The 20,467-nt window shown below is 38.8% G+C and overlaps 1 protein-coding gene across 1 annotated transcript in view; it reads right to left on the bottom strand.

The window, feature by feature from the left end:
- Positions 1–708: 708 nt before the first annotated feature.
- The window catches only part of EXPH5 (exophilin 5), a 37,023-nt gene continuing 17,264 nt past the window's right edge, over positions 709–20,467 (bottom strand). The window contains exons 2-6 of the mRNA XM_074915974.1: positions 19,272–19,429; positions 16,723–16,867; positions 12,087–12,135; positions 10,426–10,552; positions 709–8,547 (exon numbers count right to left, since the gene is read on the bottom strand). Coding sequence (XP_074772075.1) covers positions 3,200–8,547; positions 10,426–10,552; positions 12,087–12,135; positions 16,723–16,867; positions 19,272–19,429 — 5,827 coding nt within the window. The 3' untranslated portion in view covers positions 709–3,199. The remainder of the gene's footprint in view (positions 8,548–10,425; positions 10,553–12,086; positions 12,136–16,722; positions 16,868–19,271; positions 19,430–20,467) is intronic.

Below are 20,467 nucleotides of genomic sequence, written 5' to 3'. Positions count from 1 at the left end.
ATAGAAACACCACCTTAGCTCATAAACCATGTTTCCTTCTGAAACCAGGCCGAGGGACTGCGTCAGTGAACTCAGGTACCACATATACTGGCTGTAGTAATTAACGCTGAAAGACAGTGGTGAGTCTCGCACCCCATCACACTGCACATAGACAGCCAGGCTCCACTCAGGCCTAGTTCCAGCTGAAGTGATTTTCACGTGGAGCTCATCACCTTGTAAAACTACTCATCAAACACTACCCTTGGCCCCTACATGGAGTATTGGCTCCTCAAGGCAAGTTGTAGGTATATGACTTGCTAAGGGATTAACCCGTCTACTGTAAAGATTCTACCGCTGATGGAAAACTATTTGTGTAGTAGAGACTTGTCAGCTGGTCGGAAAGGAGAAGGCAGCCGTGTGCACTCTCTGCACGAGGCAGGCCTGAGCCATGCAGCGAGCGTGACCGATACCTACAGCTGCGTGATGGACCCAGGTTGGGTGCCTCCCTTTAAATCTATGGCATTGTTTGCTGTCAGCACCCTGGCAACAATACCAAGACGCTGGATTTTTTTTTTTTTTCCAAATAAACCATCTATAGCACTCACAGTAAGTGAAAAACACAGTCCAAACACATTTTTTCATCTGAATGCAGAATTTATTTCAGAGAAATAATTTAAAATACGAAAATCCTATAAATTATGAACATTTATAGAATATACTTCTGCCAAAGAAAAAGCTTGGAAGAGTGAAGGTGTCAAAATCTGGCTCTGCTAAACTGAATGGAGCTGATCACTATTCAAAGGGTATTTCTCCCTGTTTTCACACAATTGACTGTTTCAGAGAATACCATTATTCAGCGTAAATACTAGTTTACAGATCCTTAGTAGGCTGCAATCTTCCACAACTGATTTATGACCAAAAGCAGCTTTTACTTGCTTACATTAAACCAAGCCACTGGACTTCCTGTACATACATAGCATAGCAAATGGAAAAAAAAAAAAAAAAAAAAAAGACAACAAAGTGAGAACTTAATCCAACTTCTGTTGAACAGGTAGAAAATAGTTACAAATAAAAATATTCTAAACCATCCACTTTAGTCAAGAAAAATTATATTACTATTTACTTCCTTTGTAAACATTTACTTTATTATTCTATACCTTATGTAGGCTGGTATTCCCAATTTTGGGATTAACATATTTTGCAGAAATGTACAGCAGCAGAAATTCCTCACTGATACTCAGCTGGTTTTACTGTCTTACTTTATGGAGTCCTGTATGTATAAAATAGAGCCATTTAAAGAAAAACATCATGTCTCCTTAGAATACCACTTTTTACAAGATTGCAATTATACAGTAGTCATTTCCTTCCACCATAGGCTTATATCCTTCCAAAACAGGCATGTCATAGAGATCAATTCTGACTATAAATAGAGTTTATATTAGTCCTTCTATGTACAACAAAAGACAAATTACCCCAGTATAAAGTAATAATACTTATATATTGATACAGATTTGAACTACAAACCCACTTCTTTAACGAAGTTTACAGTATAAAAAAATAAGGATACCAGTTACCTTCTATATTTTCATCTTTTAGTTTCTTGTGGATTAGTCAGTGATACAAGCATTGCTTGTTTTGTGTAAAATATATTATTTTAAAATACCGGTATACGTCCTTCCAGTTACAAAAATATAATTATGTCCTACAGGAATCTCACTGAATTAAAAAGTGTATCAAAAATATGGATCATCATTTTAGACCATATGTGAATTTAGAAATAAAGTAGAAGTAAATGCAATTAGTTAAAAATACTATCTTCTCGCTCAGTGAGCCACTTCTGATTTTGCATAAAGAAAGAGATCGAAGCTTAGTTAGAAATTTAATGGCCAGGGACAAGTTTTGGCTACTGAGTAATAATACTACATTATTGGTGTGGCTGACTGGAAAATGTTCACAGCCGTGCAGTTCAAAGGATAAACAGTACTGTGGTGACAGCAGGAACAGTTGAAAAATACCAAGAAGGGACAGCAATTTAGCAAAGGCAAAGAGCATTTCTCACGGGTTTTATTTACTTTGTATGTAAACCCCTGCCAGTCTGTATGGCGCAGACGTGACCCAGGAGGTGCCCTCTCGGGCTGCTTCGGGTGGTGCTGCCCTGAAGGAGCCCAGCGGCTGCAGGTGCCTCACCCCGAGAGCGGCTGAGCAGAGGCAGCGGGGGAACTTTGGGGTGTAACAAGTCGTCGTTGTTATGGTTGTCTTCCCACTAGTAGGACAATTTAGGATTCAACCTATGAGGTTTATATAGGAAACAAATAGGGTAAATATTTTTACCTTTTGTGTGGTTTGAAGAGTCAGGTTATTAACCCAAATTAACCTGTTCCTAAATCAAAGCAGAAATCTGGCCATTCATCTCAACTGTAACCAAAACTGTGCTGGTTATGAATCTCCCATCTCTGAGAAGAACATTTCCAAGCTCAGCTGTGTTTCTTAACATCCTCGGGAATTTCAGTGAGTTTTCCAGTGCTGTGCCCTTTGCTGAGCTGTTTCCTATGCACTAGCAGCACTTGTGTAACTCACATTGCTCACTGCTCTTGCAGTACTGAGGAGAAAAATCCCGGTGTGGCATCCACATCAAGTGCATGGTAGAACAAGTACCACCGAGGACACTGCTGCTATGTTTCCCAGGAATGCAGAAAAACCAGAATATGCTGTAAAAATTGAACAGGTTTCATTTTGTGGGAGTGAGATAGATTGGCATTATCATGCTTGATCTGGTAAATGACAGAAACTGGAGAAAGAACAATTTATTAGCAAAGTAACCTCCTGGTTTTCTGTTAAGTCTTGTAAGAAAAAGTAGCTCACACTAGAATTCATCCATTCCAGCACGGCATAGCTGGCAAGAGCATAAGCCACTGCTTGGTGACTCAGAAGAAAGCCATCTCTGGAGCTACGCTGCCCAAAGCTTCACAGTTGTTTACCTTCTATTATTTGAGGAAGGGATTTTTTAACGTTCTTTTTCCCTGCTAGGAGAAACAACAATGATGAAGCCCATATTTAATACAGAAGCTAAATGCTCAGCTAACATAGCATGCTAACTTCTTTAAAACTAATGAAGTTGTACCAATTTATAGCAGCACAAGAACTGGCTCAAAGTATTTTCCATGTTTTCGCCTGCCCAGGAACTCCTGAGCTGTTGTGCCATTTTAGTACCACGGGCCCTTCATAGCTCTGATTCTTTATCTATCTCATCTAGGTAGTATTCATCATCGGTGGTGGTATCACTGTCTGAGTCCGAATAAGCTGCTGGGTACTCCCGGTAGGTATCAGTCGGCTCTCGGGGGGATGAAGCAGCTGATGACATTTTGCTCCCAGCAGAACTTGAGCTCAAAAGCTCAGCCCTGTTTATAGAAGGGGGGTCTCTATCTCTGAGAGCACCAGGGTTATTAAGAAAGCAAGGTCTCCACAATCGCCCTTCTGTGAGTGACCTCTTGATATTTTCCAGGAAAGCCAACTGTTGTTCTTTGCCAAATATACCAAATTCAACAGAAGGATACATCAGATTTCTAGTGCTGTAACATTTTTCATCATCCGATGCCCAGTTTTCATTTTCATCACAAGACAACAGCTCCGAGTAAGACTTAAATCTTTTCCCATGTATACCATCTTTTGGTAGAATATTGCTTCCCGAAGCAAAGGTCTCATCAGAATCTCGAGCACAAATACCCTCAGAAAGGTGACGCTCACGCTGACTTTTGGCATGACTCTTGCGCAACTGATAGCTCTGTAAGTTAGCATTTTTTAAGCTAGCAGACTGAGAGGTATTTTGACACTGACCAAGCACTGTCTGGGAAGTCAAGTTTTGCCCTGGACATATGTCTGCCTGCAAGCAGCTATTTACATATGTGTTTGAGTTTTTGTCAGATAGAAGAGGCAAGGGAGGACTGCAGGCATGACTGCTAGCTCTTCTTTTCTCATCATCCAGTAGGTCTGATGGAGCAGCAGTAGGAGAGATGGGCTGGCTTTTGCTTTCTAACCTGAGATCAGGTGTTTGGGAATTCTTATTTCTTGTGGTTACTGCTTTATCTGGAAATAGGGTTGTAACATTTGGCCTATTTTCCACATTCACTGTATTTTTGGGGGGACTGATGGCTTCCTTCCGGGTGTATGAGCTTGTAAAGGACTTCCAGTTGCTGTTCTTAACAAGCAAAGAAGGGTCATTCTGATTTTCAGTCTTCTTATTCTTAGCTGTTCTTGGTCTTGTCATATTCTTATCAGGGTCCAGACTGTGATTCTGATTTTCATTGTCCAACTGCAGGAATGGCTGATAAGAATCCACTGAAATCAATGAGTCAAGAGACATGTCAACCTCTGAAGAAGTGGCACTTCCATCATTCTGTGAAAAAATATTACTTATGTGTGGTTTGGGGGGTAAATTTTTACTTGAAAATTTTCGACTTGTTTTGTAAACAGCTGCCAGTTTATTTTTAATTGAAGGTCTGTTTTTCCTTTTTTCTATATCTTTGACTTTCTCTCTTGCGCATTCAAAGCGAAGCTTGTTCTCATCTTCAGCACTCTGTGTTGTCTTCTGATCTTGTGTAACCCTGAGGACTTTATCTTTACAGTTAATGTTCAGGCTGCCTTCACTGTGCCTCTCTGATTCCTGCAAACCACTATAATCTTTAGCTATACAAGTACTCTGTGAGTTTTGCTCTTTCTTAATTTCTGAGTTCTTTAATTCACCTGTATCTGTGCTAACCACCTCACCTAGCTGAAGTAATGGAGCAGCACTGGAAGCTGTGCTTACCTCGGATGCTTTGTTCTGAGACTTTGAAAGTACTTTGCTACAAGAGTTGAAATCATTTGCATTTTTTCTTGAACTGCCAGCCCTTAATTGCAGTCCACTACATTTATTATTATACAGAGGGGTGGTTTGATGTAGGAAATTTACTCTCTGTTTGACTTCAGTACTATCCCTGTACTTGCCTTCCCCAGGAGGAACGGGCACATCAGCACGCTCTGTGTTACCTTTCCCTCCAAGGGAACTCTTCCCTCCTGGGTGGAGGAGTAAACCGCTCAGATTTTTATTGGTGTTTACTTCAGGGGGCTGACAGCAGTTTTCAGAGTTTCCCTTCTGTATAATATTTTTATTTGTTGAAGTAGAATACAAAGGATTTTCTAAATGTCTGCCTGGCTTGGATGGGATTGATAAAGCGGACATTAGCAGTGTGGTTGTTTGTAAAACTTCCTTTTCTTTTAGGCATATTTCTGTATTTTGGCTGCTTGAAGCATCAGAAATGCCCTTATCTGACTTAGCCACTATTGGAGTGGATTGTGGACCACCAAAAGAAATTTCTTTTGTTACCATGTCAGAAAGCACATTTTCTGCTAATGAAAGATCTGAACTATCTTGGCTGTTATGTACCACACTCACTGACTTTGAGCTACATATCTTCTCAGAGTTAGGAGATAAGTGGGAATTCTCTTCTTCACTATCAACAGCAGTTCCTAAGTTCTGAGGTGTGACCAGAGATGAAGATACTTGGTCAGAAGAATATGAAGGCACCTCTTTTTCCAAAGTACTGGGGAAAAAAACATTTGCTAAACTCACATGACCTTCATTTTTCTTGTTTTGTATTCTTGATGACAGAGTATTTTCTTTGGGACAAGGTAGATCTGCATCCTCTGGATTATCTCTAAAGAGGTTACAAAATGTTCTTGAATGCCTCCGTGGTAATGTGTAATAAATTGAAACTAGTTCATGATACTTGACATGATCTTCATCGACACAAACTGTAAAAGTGCTCGTAGTTTTATATTTCTGCAAAAAATTTCCCCTCTCCTTACAATCTGAAAACACACAGGATTCTCTTCTACTTAGATGTTTACATCTGTCTGTCAGTTCGACTGATGTACTACTACTTACTGAATTACTAGGACTTTTGGTTAAAGTACTGGGGTAATCTTTCTCTTTGTTACTTGTAGCAACATTTAATGATGGTGAAGTTAAAAAGGAATGTTTTTTGTCTAAACAAGACACATCTCTTTGATTAGGATAAAAAGCATCAGCTCTCTGTGGAGTTTCAGACCTTAAATAATTGCATGTTGTTCTACTTTCTCTAGGTAAAGAGATGGGTGTACCTGACATAATACTGCCAGCAATGCTGGCTGATTTTCTAGGCAAAGTATAATAAATAACAAGTGGGTCAGGAGATTTGAGGCTGTTTCTGCTAGGGGAGCCAGTAATGCTGCAGCTACTGGTATGTCTCAGCAAGTTGTCTTGCTCATGAAGCCTTTCAACATAAGGTGAATTACTCCTTATTTTTCCACTTTCTTTTTCAAGGCAAAAATAATTTAAACTATGTTCAGAGGTCTTAGGGTCTCCATCAAGTCTATGCATATAAATATTTCCAGAATTTCCATTTTGTGGAGAACTAGCAATGAACTGTCCATTACAGTCCTTAGTAAATAAAGTGCTTGTATTTTGCAGTGTTTTCTTTGAAATCTTTTGGGTAACACCTGTTCTGCTCACTTGAGCTGTTTTTCCACATTCTGCTCGAGATTCAGTAACGGTGCAATTTACTGAAGAGCTAGTTAGTGTTCCTAAACATTTAGAACTGTCTTTATGAGAAAGTGCTTGTGGAGAGCTTTGTGAGGAGCTAGATGAACAACTGGGAGGACAGGACAACATGCCTTGACAGTTTGCTAATTTTTCAGTAGACGGAGTGGAAGCAACATTCAGCAGTGAGGACTGTCTCTTTGGAGTAGCTTGGTTAATGGCTTCTGCACTCCGATTATCCTGTTTGATGCTCTCTCTTTTTGCTGCATAACGCAGATTATGTTCCCATTCTTTCTGACTTGGAAGAAGAGGTTCCTTCCTGCTCTCATCAGCTGGCAAAATGCAGGGAGGCTGGCCGAACGCACTGTTGGGTGGGCGATTGTTTTCCTTCATTTGTACATTTCTTTTATCACTGTTTGATGTATACATTTTTGCAATATCGCCTCTGGCAGTGACTTGGGTTTGTCTCTTTGATCTCATTGTGTTAAAGAGAGATGCATTGCTTTGCAACATGGCAGAAGTAGGGCTGTTAGAGGGAAAACTCTGAGTGTTGATGTAGTTTGTATCTGCTTGTTGAGGAACTGACTGTAACGGCATGTCTTCACCTGGCAGTTTCATACCTTCAGCCTGTTCTAGTTGTGTAAAGTCTGCCTTAGTACTTCTTTGTGTAACGACAACTGAATTCCTGTTCAGTCCTATAAGTTTTGTTTGGTCCTTTGAATTAGGAAAGACTGACTCATCAGTTCTGGTACTAGATGAAGAAACTGAAGAGTTATAACTTAGCCAAGGCTGACAGCCCTCGGTGAATTCTGAACAAGTTCTATTTGCACTTCTCATTATCCTTCTGATATTTGTATTTTCTGGAGAATACATGTGAAAATCGTTCTGTAGGCGCTGTGAACCAAACTTGGCATTTTTTGTATGTGGCAACTGCTGGTCATTTAAATTAGCCATAATAATTTCAAAGCTGGCATCAGGGGAAATAAATGCTTCATCACTGTAGTACTGAGGAATATCAGCCCAAGAAGGAGAGCTGTCTTCTCTTCCATAAGGAGAATTCTTTTGGTTTGCATACAACTTGCCATGAGAAGCATCTCTGTAGTAGGATCTAGAGAGATTATTTTCTGATTTGTATAATGGATAATTTTCCCAGTTATCAAAGGGCAACAGAGAAGTAACTTTGTCAGGGCAACTAACTCTACTAAAGCAACTACTGCTTGAAATAGATCTTCTGTAGTGGTGTTTTGAGTGGTAACATGCATATTTCTTGGTTTCTTGCACAGAACTAGGATATCTACCATGGTCTGGAGCATGAATCTCCATCAGTGATTGGGTTCTAAACATTTTTTCTTGAGTTGATGTTTGTCCAGGAGAGTCTGGTGTGTTGTTCCACACAATAGAAGACAGAGGAATTCTCTTTGGGTTCTGTCGACCAAACCTTGGTACAAAACCATTGTTGCTCTCCCTTGCCAATGGATGTTGTAAACTAGATGCTGATAGCTGGTCAGAAGATACTGATGATGAACATCTCCGAAGGGAACATACAGAGTAACTTCTGCCAGCTGTATCCCTGTTCATACAACTCTTGTGCCTAAATCCACTGTTCTGTGTTATGGAAGGAGGATATAAGCTACCTTCTGAAGACCGTCCGAAAGAAATGGAAGACAACCTGCTGCTTAGTAGATGAGGATTTCCATCGACTGGATCACCATAATTATAATCTTCTTGAAAGGCTGTCTGGCGCCAGTTTATATATGCACTGTGTAATTTCCTTGGTCTGACGAAAATCTTGTGTTCATCTTTTGCTCTTATTGTTCTCAGACCATCGGGGAAAAATGTGCTAGGCATGTCATTCCAGTCATTTCTGTGTTGACCCCTACTAGCAGTCTGCCTCTTTGGAGTAGGGAGTGCACTACTGTACTGGACATTTGATGTACTGCTAGTAGTAACTGTCCTGTCCACTGGGTCTTGGGCTTGTTCCTGGGCCAGCTGGTCATCCAGGTCATTTAGAACTGCACAGGGAAAAAAAAGATACTTGGTTTTGTTTTCTTTAATAATCTTATATTTATGTTTAAAATTTTCATGTACTACATTAATAATTAGAACTGGTTTTGAAGGGAGTCAGCTTCTCAGCTTTCATAACCCTTCCCAAATCTCTCATTCTTCCTCCACAGGACCTTTCAGCAGTCACCCATTATGACTACAAGGAAAAAAATGTGCTGCTCCATGACTGATCTTAAAACTGCTCTTTATGTAAATGTTAGTCTTTATAATATTTAAAAAAAAAAAAAAAAGCAATTTGAAGTCTGAATTCTTACTAATGCTGAATATATGTGTGTATAAACTTTCCAAATCTAGTTTGTAAGCAAAACAATTCCTGAAGAGAATTCACTAGGCAAACATAGACCTTTCTGTATGTTCACAAAGCACAGTTATAATGTGACTGTAAGAAACACAGAATCCTGCAAACCATCAAACATGTTCAGTAGTCTGACATGTTAACTGTTTTTTTTAATTCAGAAAAGAAATTCTCTCTATGAAATTGTAGCTTATTACTTTAAAATGAGCACTGAAAATGGCTTTGAATAAAAAGGGGTAACAAAATAGGTAGGAACCTGTGATTCACTCTAGCAACAAAGCTGTATTTTTATATATAGACAGTCTCATGAACTGGAATTAAATGCTATACAGCTCAGTTAACCAAAATATTCAGTCATAAGACTGAGTGACAGAATTGTATTTGAAGTATTTCTATTGGCAAAAACAATTATGCCTTCACTAACTGTATTCTTTTTGTATTTTGAAAATAGCGCACATAAGATGTAAACACAAATGGATACGGCTGTTGTGCTACAGCATTTCCTAATCCATTTAAATAAAAAAGATTGACTGATCAGTCACTGCAGATCTGTGTTAATAGTACATAATCATTAAGAAAGCATAGCTAGGTATGTATACTTGGAATAAAAGGTGATACAAAGGTACTAAAATTTTCCATTTTTCTAAGTTTCTCTTCAGCACTGGAGAGAGAAGACTCCTGAGAGAGTCAGTTTAGAACAAGAAAAAAGATGAGTTGTTTCTGAGTCTTCCATTTGGAGGACATCAGCCAAGCTACGTACAGTTCTCCTCTGTCAGTGGGCAAGTGTGCACAGTTATCACTGACACCCAAAAGCAGTGACAGGCATGTGAGTTTCAGAAGAACCACTGTCACCATGCAGTGCTCTCCTCTTCCAGCGACTCACCGATTGCTTCCCACTCATGCTTTCAATCTGTGATTTCTTGTAATTTTGGGTAATAGAAAGTAATATTCATGGGCAGTTTTTTGCAAAGAGCTGAGAAAGTTTATGGAAGAACACCTCTGTACTCCCACAGGCTGGGTCTGATGTTGCCTCTCTTCCTAGCAGTGAGAAAAAAACCTGGTGCTGCTATAAGGGCTCCCAGAAAGCTACCTGAATACCATAATGCCTCTTGGTTCTGTGGTCGGAGGCTTCACAATTCATAAAACCAGGCCCAGTAATTCATCATTATCAAAATTATGCATGCAGGAAACTGGGATGAACTTCTTACATAAGTGTATGTCTGCATCTAAAGGATGCAATATGGACTCCATTCAGAATCAGCAGAGAGAAATGTATGCTTTCAGGGTGTGATTTTTCTGAACTGGATCAGTATGAGATGAAATGCACTCTAAGAGTGACCAGTGACACATCTTGAAGTCAGTGTCGGAGTAGACATTCTGCTGTCAAAGCCAGCAAAAAGTAGCCACTATGCTAGAAAGTAATGAGCTGTATCTTTACAGCCGATGCTTTTGCAGAAAATTCTCTGAACCCAGTCACCACCATCACTTCTGGTAACAAAAACATCAGAACAAAGTAAGGACACACACTTACCACTGAAAAACTCCTTCTCTAGCTGTTCATTCCATTCCTGTGTACTTTTCTCCATCATTTCATTTTGGTTAGCATCAAAAGAATGACCACTTGTTTCAGTTGACATTGGGGAATTACACATTTCAGCCTGTTAAAAATTGTAATGCAACATGATTTTAGTTCTACACGTGGATTAAAATCACGCTTCACGTGTCACAAGTCACACAGATCAGTAAACTCTTTGTGGGTCCATTAAATACTGTATTATCAAAATATACAACTGAGGATTGTAAAGTTGCATACATTTTAGAGACTTTTACACATGTAATATGGAGATTTGCTCATCTTGTCCTCATATTGTAGCATGTTTTAGATACATGAGTTATAATAACCTTATAATAAGGGACATAGTTTACAAATTTTCCATATGTATCCTTAATGCATTGTATCTCTTAATTTAGTTTTGCCTTATCACTTCTTCCTTGACAGCACATTTTAAAATTCACACACGGACCTCCCAACAGAGATTTAATAGTTCAACACCACAGCCAATTTTCGTATTGCAAGACAGCACTTTAGGGGTCTGTGATAAATTACCTTAGCAGTGGGATAAATGTCATCTGAGTTTAGGTTACATGTTAAGGAGAGGTTCCTACCCATCCATATTTCTCTCAGCTCACAGTCTCAGATGGTAGAAGTGCAGACAACTGCTGAACTGCTGTTATTTTAGCTGAGACTCTTCCTCCTTTTTTAAAATAAAAACCCTTACTAGTTTTTAGTTCTCAATATTCATAATTTTTTACTTGTCTAGCTATTCTAGTCTATTTGTATAACAGGCAGGATTCTCTGATAAGATCTTTGTTCAGTCATATATTAATATAGATTATCCCTTTGTTTTTGAAATATGAGAGAAGAGAGGTGGCCAATTTACCTCTTCTATACCTTTGATTATATACTGTATACCTTCTTAGTCCCCTCTGTGGTTATACCACACAATTGAAGAGGAGGAAAGACATGTTAGTAATACAGAGCAATAAAGTAATTAAAATAGCAAATACCATCCTTGGAGGAAATCTATTTATTTCAACAGCATGCATTTAAATTACATCAGAAATAAATCTGTTGTTTCATCCTTAAATTGAGCTTGTGCTTATAAAAATGGAACATTCAGCCAAAAAATAATTTCCTACTGTCAAAATTTACATTTACACACTAATTCTGTGCATGGAAATGTTGCAGGAGAGGCTGTAGCTTACTGCCTGGCCATGTCCGCTACTCTTTTTCACCCTTGTACAAATGAAAAGAAACAAAGTAAATATACTAGATTATTTATTCAGTGTGAGTCTTGACCTATTTGCATGTTGGTTACAGTTGCCAAAATATGTGAGGATTTTGGCTAAGAAATTATCCATGCAATTATTCCATCATGAAGGGAGAACTGAAACCTGATCAGAGCTAGACTTAGGGTTTACCTCTGAAAACTTTAGACTTGTATAGTTAACAAGCTCATTCTACTGCATTCAACGGGTTCACAACACTGACATTTTACTCAGTGTTTAAAACAAGAACTACAAGAATACTGTTTAAACAGGTGTTATATCAACAGCCTAAACAAAGGGGACTAGTTTTTGAAAAATCTGCAGTTTAAACATTGCTGACCATGAAGTGGATAAGCTACTTACCGTTGCCATTTCTTCCACTTTTGAAGATGGGCTAGCAGAACTGTCATATCTGTAGGCAGAAGGATTTAAATGTTGGCTTTGAAAAGGAATGTGATGTAATTTTACCAGGTAGTAAATACACAGCAGTTTCTCTTTAACAACTATTGAGAAGCATCTGAAAAAAGGTTGCTTGATGAAGAATCCATCCTTCCCCCCGCAAATTATCCTGCTAACAAAAAAATGCTGGGGAAACGTACCATTCAGTTTGGCCTTGTGAGCTTGCACGTGTCGTAGGTGCACAGCCAAGAATGAACTCAACCTACTGATATCTCAGTGTCTGCAACAGCCATAAAGTGATTGCTTCAGTCCAGTGTTATGATAAGATAGTATTACTCCTTTTTCCAAACAACAGTGATTTAGTAGGTACTACAAATAGCCAAAGTTAACTAGTTGTAAATCTGTAAGTGGTTTGCATCTGCAGTTCTATTGTTTTTCTCTTCCATTTCACCCTGTTCAGATGCAGAGCTGTGCTCTGCCCCTGTGAAGGAGACAGACAGCAGATTGTTTTCAGTGTGAACTTTGGAACTTGATGCTACTCACCCGAAGCAGCCTGTATTTACCAATTTTAAACACATGGTACAAGGCTCATCTGCTTTCCTAAGCTATATAGGACTTGCAAGGGCTTGGCAGAGAACTGGCTAGAGCGTTTGTGAGTAATGCAGTGGTTAGAACAAGACGAGAAGCCCTGAACATAAAAGGTATTCTGTTCTACGGGGTGACTTGCAGACATACAAATACAAAATAAACTAAAGAAACAAGAACAGGACTTGACTTCAGTAAGTCTATTTGACTCTGCAGATCCTTATTTTATAACTAAGCAAACTCAGTCCCTTCAAAAGCCCTGAAGGAAAGTTGTTCGGCTTGTGCTTATTGCCAGTTCTTCCTTGTCTCAGAAACTGTTTTTTCCCAGGAAGTTAATTCTTGAGAGAAAGTGAAGTAGGGAAAGACGGTTCTGCTCAGTCCTGTTTGTCTCAAAGTCTTTTTGAATGACCTTGTTCTTAGGCTCTTAAAACCTTCCTGTGCTCAGGCAGACTACTTTATTGTGCTTCAACAGCAAGTATAAACCGGCTTGCTGGCAGGTTCCTTGTGGCCCAGCCTTTCCTCCTGAAGTGCTTTGTCATTTGTTTGCAATGTGCTTGCAGGCAGGGAAGAACAGTTGAAAGGTGCAATTTGTTTTTGCTTCTGTAATTGTGAACTGTAAAACCAGGATTCCTCTCTGACATGGGGTCCAACTGAAACCAAAGGAAACAAGCCTGTTGACCTCAGTGGGCTTAGGATCCAACCAGACAATCTGAATCTGAAACTCCTAATTTTTCCTTGTAGGAAATGAATATGAAAGGAAACTGAATATGAACAGCCATTAATTCAGTGGGTTACCACTCCCTGTGAATGAAGTTTACTGCACCAGGACTCAGATATGTATGTAGCTCTTCCTTTAAACTAAAATAATGTTACATATGTTCTAGTGCTTCTACAACAAATTAAGAATGAAACTTACGTTTCAGAGTTTTTAACAATAATTTCCTGCAAACCAAGTTCAATGAAGCCCTGCGGATTAGCAAGTTACCTTAATTTTAATTATATGCATAACAAAAATGTAAAAGCCTTGTTAGAAGCTCTCTTCTTCAGCTTTACTGTGCAAATCTGCTCTACAGTTCTTCCCACTTAGTGCTATGCTTGGTGTTGTGTTAATTGCTCCTTGCACTGAAGCTACACGAAGTAGACATGTTAGTTAGAAATGTCTTGTGATAGTCAAGGCAAAAATTAAATTTTCATTTGCACCTCTGGCACTATTCTAAATTTCTCCATGTCTTTGTTGTCACTGTTCTTTCAGAAATAACTGGTCATTGCATCCTGCTTTGTTTTCCTCCCTGCCAACTTATACAGACAAGGTTATTTTAATCTTTTCTCTATGCCAATGTCTCCATTTCTCAAACTGCCTCACTATTTTTTCTGAACTAAGTTTTTCAGCATTTCATAATTAAAGTTTTGCTTACTTTCAGAGAAATACTGCTTAATTTTAAGAAAAAGTAATTCGGTTTCTTTTTTGGTTAAGGATATTGAGCAATGTTTACATTATTTTGCACACACATGCACCCGCACATTCACACATACTTGTAAACATTATCTATTATTCATAAACAGAAAATAAGTTAAATTAATGCTCAAGTTCAGAATTATTTGCCATCAGAAAAATACTGCTCACTATGAAAAACAAGAAGTTATATTTTATACTTTTTCACTTATATACATATGTATATTTTTTATGACAACTGAATGTAAGATTAAAAGATGACTCTACTTACTACTATCACTACTGGTAACAATAATATAAATCCATGAATTAAAATCTGCTGCCAATTAGTATTTTCACTGAGGCACCTGTCTTCCCCAGGCCATCTCCGAGTTGTCTAATGTCAGATCGTAATCTGTTTTCTTCTATACTATTCTTATCAGTCCTACATAAGAAGCCAGCTAAGCAAAAAACACATAACTCAAATATGCTGAAAACACAATTAAACAGCATTTCTTTTCCAGTATGAATCACACTTACGTATCAGAAAAGAATAAGGATGAATTCAAGAACACCGAACACCTCTGAACCTAAAAGTGATCGAACACTTCACTACCTTCAGACTACAGTTACAAACCTTTTATTAGCATCTTCTGTATCTCCACATAAGCATACTCTTTTTTGCAGGATCCATAATTTATTCTCAAAGCAAAACACCACCGCAGCTGATGAAACTGTCTCTCCAGTACAGAAAGGACCCTCTAAACAGCCATTAATATCTAGCTATTTAAAATCTTCTTCCAGTTAGTCTTATTTACAGGATTTACAGTGCTGCCTCCTATTGTATTTCACTAGCTCTCCAAAATAACTCTACCTGGTGAGAGGCAGATTATTTCAGTGCTTTGTCTATGCATAAAGAAAACCACATGCCACGGCAACACCTAGAAGAGGGTGGGGGAAGTTTTCGACAGAGAGGCGTGACTAGAAAATGTAGCAATCAGCTCAGTTACACGTCAGGATTGACTTGTTTATTTTTCAAGCTGTGTTCGGTAAGAAATCAAAGGCATCTGAGCCTGAGATACGATAGATTTGCTGTGGAAAAGCCACATAAACATGTATTAGGAAAGCTGATGCAATGAGTAGGTAGTTTATTTTTTTGCCTTCCTAAGTTAAGAAATCATTTTAATGCTTAGATTCTACAGCAAAGTCTAGACCTTCGCTTATGCATCAGCTACCTAACCATGCACCAGAAAAAAGCACCCTTGAAATCTGAGTTTGTTACAGAAGTGCCCCTTTACTCTGCAGGGAGGGCTACGGGCCAGTGGTGGTGTGTCCCAGCACAAGGGGCATTACTATGTCGCTGAAGGAAGAGGAAGGACTTGACATATATGGAGCAGTGTTAAAACTGCAAAATTCTTTTTTCTGTGCTGTGTTGCTATGTAGGAGAATTGTGACCAGTAAACATCTACAGAGTTAACCTCACAGCCTCTATTCAAACCTCTCCTTAAATCTCCTACTGCTTTGATACAAACACTCCACAATGGCAAGCTGCTGTGCTATAAAACCTATGTATCAGACTAATCATCATTTCTTTAGAGGCTTGCATTCCCTACCATTGTTTATTATAGCTGTTCCATGTTTTAGCGTCATGCCACCTAGGAGCCCCAGGCATGTACCAGAATACCAGCGGGAGACTCACAGAGTGAAAATCAGCTCTTTGTGCTAAAGATCTTGCAGCTTCATGCTTAGACTTCACAGCCCTAAACAATGCACCTTTACCTATGATTGCCAGTCCCAAGCATTACCCTAAAATGCACACAAAAATAATACTGTTTCACTCAGGAGATACTGACATTCAGGACCACACAGGACAAAAGTTAAGAAAGAACAGTCAGCCGAACTAGCCCAAGCATAGCCCCCTCTTCCCTCTGAGCAGCAGCTTTAACCCTGTGGCTGGCAAAGGAGAAGGATCCTCTTCCCACAGCAGCTCCAGCGCTGAATATGAGGCCATCTTTGGTTCAGATCCATTTGAAACCAAAGCCCTGACAAAGCATGATAGACAAAAGCACTGGAGAGCCACCCTGTTTGCTCGGCTAGAGCTAAAGCTGCAGGCCTGCCTTGAAGCTGCCTCTGGGCTAGAAACGGTGGGAAGTGATGCCACAAAGCTGCCCGGGGCAGGTACTCTCTACCATGGCCTGGGAAAGCCAGCTTTCCTGTTATATCACAGCCATAGGGCTCCAGATCCCCATGTGCCTTACACCTTCTCCTCTTGAGAGTGAATTAAATAGGATGCATCCGCTGCTAAGTCTAGGGGATTTCACAGATTTAAAGCTTTTATGCAGAACCTGAGCAAAATAGATTTAGCCAAGAGACTTTACCTATTACTTGCCACTTAGTCCTCATTCTTCTGACACAGAACAGATAAACTCTCATTACATGACCAAGTAAAATTCCAATCTTCCCAGTGAGGTGAAAGACAATAGACTGGAAAAATAATTTTAACAAAGTTTTCTATGCAAAACACAGAACAATTCATAGACTTTTTTAAAGCTGGAAATAACGTGTGTTCTGATTATAGCTTACCGTGGTTGCTTCTGAGTCTGGTTTTTCCTTGATTTTCTAAAGGAGAAAAGCCAAGCAAAAGGTGATCTGAACCCCAGAAAGGAAGCTGAAGTGTTCTTTTGTGCTTGAGGATTTGTGCAGGATGACATTTTAAATTCTTTATGATCTAAAAATATTATAAAAATTTGGTTTGTTTCAGTTCTTACTAAATACAGTATTGAAGTATACACAAAAAGTTATGTCTTCATAAAAAATTTTTTTGCTTACCTTTATGCCAGGAAAATCCAGTTTTACTGACATTTTTGGACAGACTATGACACATGCTGGTTTATAATGACTAACTAGAAGACTAAGAGAAAGATAAACAGCTCTGAAGTTTCAAAAAGTAGTAATGATTTTGGGTGATGAATGTGAGATAAATGAGGCTGATTTTCAGAAAGTAATCAGCACTCAACCATTTGAAAACCAGAGCTATTTTAAAATATGGGCAAATTAGGTATTTGAAAATTGAGGCACTCAATCATTAGTCACTTTCTTTTCACTTTTGTAAGAAATATAAATATGACAACCCTGGCTATACAATGGCTTAACAGACTGTAATATAACTACATAACGGTATGTAGCTACATATATGTAACTACATAACAGTAATTCAGACTAACGTGTCTTCTGTATCATACAATTCTTTACCATGGGATTCTCATGGGCACTGGAGTACATTTTTTCCACTACAAACTACATATCAGAACTGTATTTGAAATGCAAGATATCATGAATGATTTCTTTGGGAAGGTTATGATTTGATTTCTTCAAACGGAACATAAAGCCAATCTGCCTGTAGAAGCAGCTGGCAACTGGCATGAAGGAGAGGATGAGTATTGCTCACAGATTAGGGAAAGAAACCATGAGGTCTGCTATTAAAAATGTCACAGGAACCAGAAACAAGGCTTCACTTGGGAACAAGGCACTGCGTCTTTTTTTTTAACCATTTAAAACATCACATGCCTGAAACAATACAACAGCCTGAAGATGGCTTATCCAATGGCTGTAGGAGAAAGCAAAACCAGAAATGAGAGCAAAGTGTCACTGACAACAACAGCAAGGGGTGAATAAGAAGTGAATAATTCATGTTATGTGATTTAAATCCTGTGTGCAATACATGGCTTTCACTTCAGTGACAATCACTGAATGCTGCATCCTTTACCCCTTTCAGAGCCTAACCTCTTGGTGGCTTTGTTTCACTTGACAAGGTGACATGAGGGGAGTCCTAATAGCACTCTGCTGTAGCCAGGATGGTCCAGGGATGTAGCCAGAGCAAGGCTTGCGGGTAGAAGTAGTATCTTTTATTAAACCAACTTATACAGTTGGAAATATTAGACAAGCCTCTGAGCCACACAACCCCTTCTTTGGATCTGAAATAGAAACAGCAGCTTTCAAAGTTAAATACCAGACAACAATTACACAGAGTTTAGTTAGCTAACACATCAATTAGACCATCTCTGAAAGAGAAAAATAGCAGATAGCTGTGGACTAGTGGGGCTGCTGAGGAAAAATAGTCAGGAAAGACAGAGATCTGTTATGTCTAGGTCTGTAGTCTCAGGTAAATTAATAGGGTTTCACTTTTCTTTTTAAATACATGAATACTTCCAGTTGCTATGAAGCACAATAGCAAGAGCTCAATGAAACACATGCAGAAATGCGAATGGAATAAAAACATATATTACACGTGAAAACTATCTGGATGGAAGATGAAAAAGTACAGAATGCCATGCTTGGTACAGAGAAACGGTGTTTCTCGTGCATGTTAATTTTGGATGGGCATCAGAACCTGTGAAATGAGATCTCCAGAAGTTGCTTCCCAGTCAGCCCAACCTTCCAGGCATTGTCACCCAATCTGGTAATCAGCACTGGCATGCCTTTAACCCAGTGTTACCAGGAAAAGTTTCCCACTGATACAGTCAAACCTCTCTCACCCAAACCTAGGTTACCTACTTATTCCAAATGTCATTTCGGTGCTTCTAGCTTCTTTAAGAAAACTAGGTAAAAATGAAACAGGTTTTGTACAAAGTAAACATTACTGCTTTGATTGGAAAACCACCACTGTATTTACTATAATTACAGCAACTTCATCTTGATTAAGAAATAAATTTTTTACAGTGAGGTCAATCAATCATTGGAACAGCCTCCCCAGGGATGTGGTGGCGTCCCCATCACTGGAAGCTTACAAGATGCGACAGGGTGCTACGTAATCTCATCCAGGCCCCCCTTCCCATGGAAGGTTGGACCAGATGATCTTCTGATGTCCCTCCAACCTGGGCTGTTTTATGATTCTAACTATGGGATAAGAATATCAGGGGTTTTCTATCTTGACTCCCAGCTGCACTTTTAAGAGAATCTGCTTAAAGAAACATAGTCATTTTGAAAATGTATCTTTGGTAAAACTTTGACATGAAAAGAAACTCAATGCAATTTCGGAAACTTCTCAGCTATTAAACTCTGAAATGCTATAGTCTTACATTGGTTTGCTCACTATTATCATGCAGATAAGGAAATGGAAAAATGCAACTCACTGGTGTTTTTGCTCTTCCTTAGCTGATGCTCTAATGGAGGCTTTAGCATTCTATTGACATCAATGTAATTCTGAAATTTTTTTCTTTGTATTTCTTCAAACCATTCTCCAGTTACTCCCTGCAGCACTGTTCCAGACTTCTTTCTCTTCAGAAGTTTGCTAGAAAGGAGAATAAACCCCACAATTTATTTTTAATCCATTTTAGATATTACAGGAACATAATTAGAAACTCTCCCCGTTTTTCATTTAAGTATTTACAGTGTATTTCTAAATAGAATGACTTTTTAAAAGAAACAGTGGGACATGATACATTCACAACAATCACATAAAAGTTTTAGTGACAGCAGAATTGTCTCGCTCAATGAGATTACATGACCAGGTTAAGTGGACGACTCACATGCTTGTATTACTCTCTGCCTTGAAGAAGTGCTTCCTTTTTCCTTACAAAAATGATGTAATAATTCATAAGCATTATAAAACTAATTGAAAATAAGATTAAATTCAGCCAATAATAAAATTTGAATAAATAATACTCTAACAAAGCAATTCCTGAAATATTTATTCACTCATTTAAGCAGAAGCAATAACAAGATTATTCTGATTTTCAAGAGGAAGCTCACTGTGAGCTACCCACCACACGTTTTCCATGTAAAGGAGAATAATAAGTTGTGAATTCAGCTAACAGGTATTCAAGCAACATGTTCAACGAGTCTATCACATTTTCCCCTTTCCTTGCTGCATAGTGATTCTGCCTGTGTTTAATATGTATGGAATCAACTAACAATGAACATGAATGTTCTGCCACACAGAGGTGAAGCCTGAACAAGCTACACACATGGGGCTGCAACCGAAGAAGATGTTCAGTAGCAAGTTCAGATTTTAGACCAAGAGGTCACGGGAATAAATAGTTTATCTGGACATAAGAGAACAAGGTACAGTTGCAAGGTGTCAGAACAGTGCAACAGATATGTAAAGTTACTTGTTTTCAAATTATATTACACAAGTGCCTAAAGTACAGACGCAAACACAGCAAATCCACACACCCCAACTGATTCTGATGGCAACAGAACATGACTTTGTGCACAGCCTGGAGATGTAATACCAATGTTTCAGCAAGGCTTTCATGTAAAATCTTCCACCTTAATCAGTGGTAAAAACCCATGTCTAAGAGTACAGATGATCTCACAGAACATTAAT

This window comes from Athene noctua, chromosome 1 (assembly GCF_965140245.1).
Source record: "Athene noctua chromosome 1, bAthNoc1.hap1.1, whole genome shotgun sequence".
In the NCBI taxonomy this organism is placed as follows: domain Eukaryota; kingdom Metazoa; phylum Chordata; class Aves; order Strigiformes; family Strigidae; genus Athene; species Athene noctua.
This window is presented reverse-complemented; position numbering and strand designations above follow the sequence as displayed.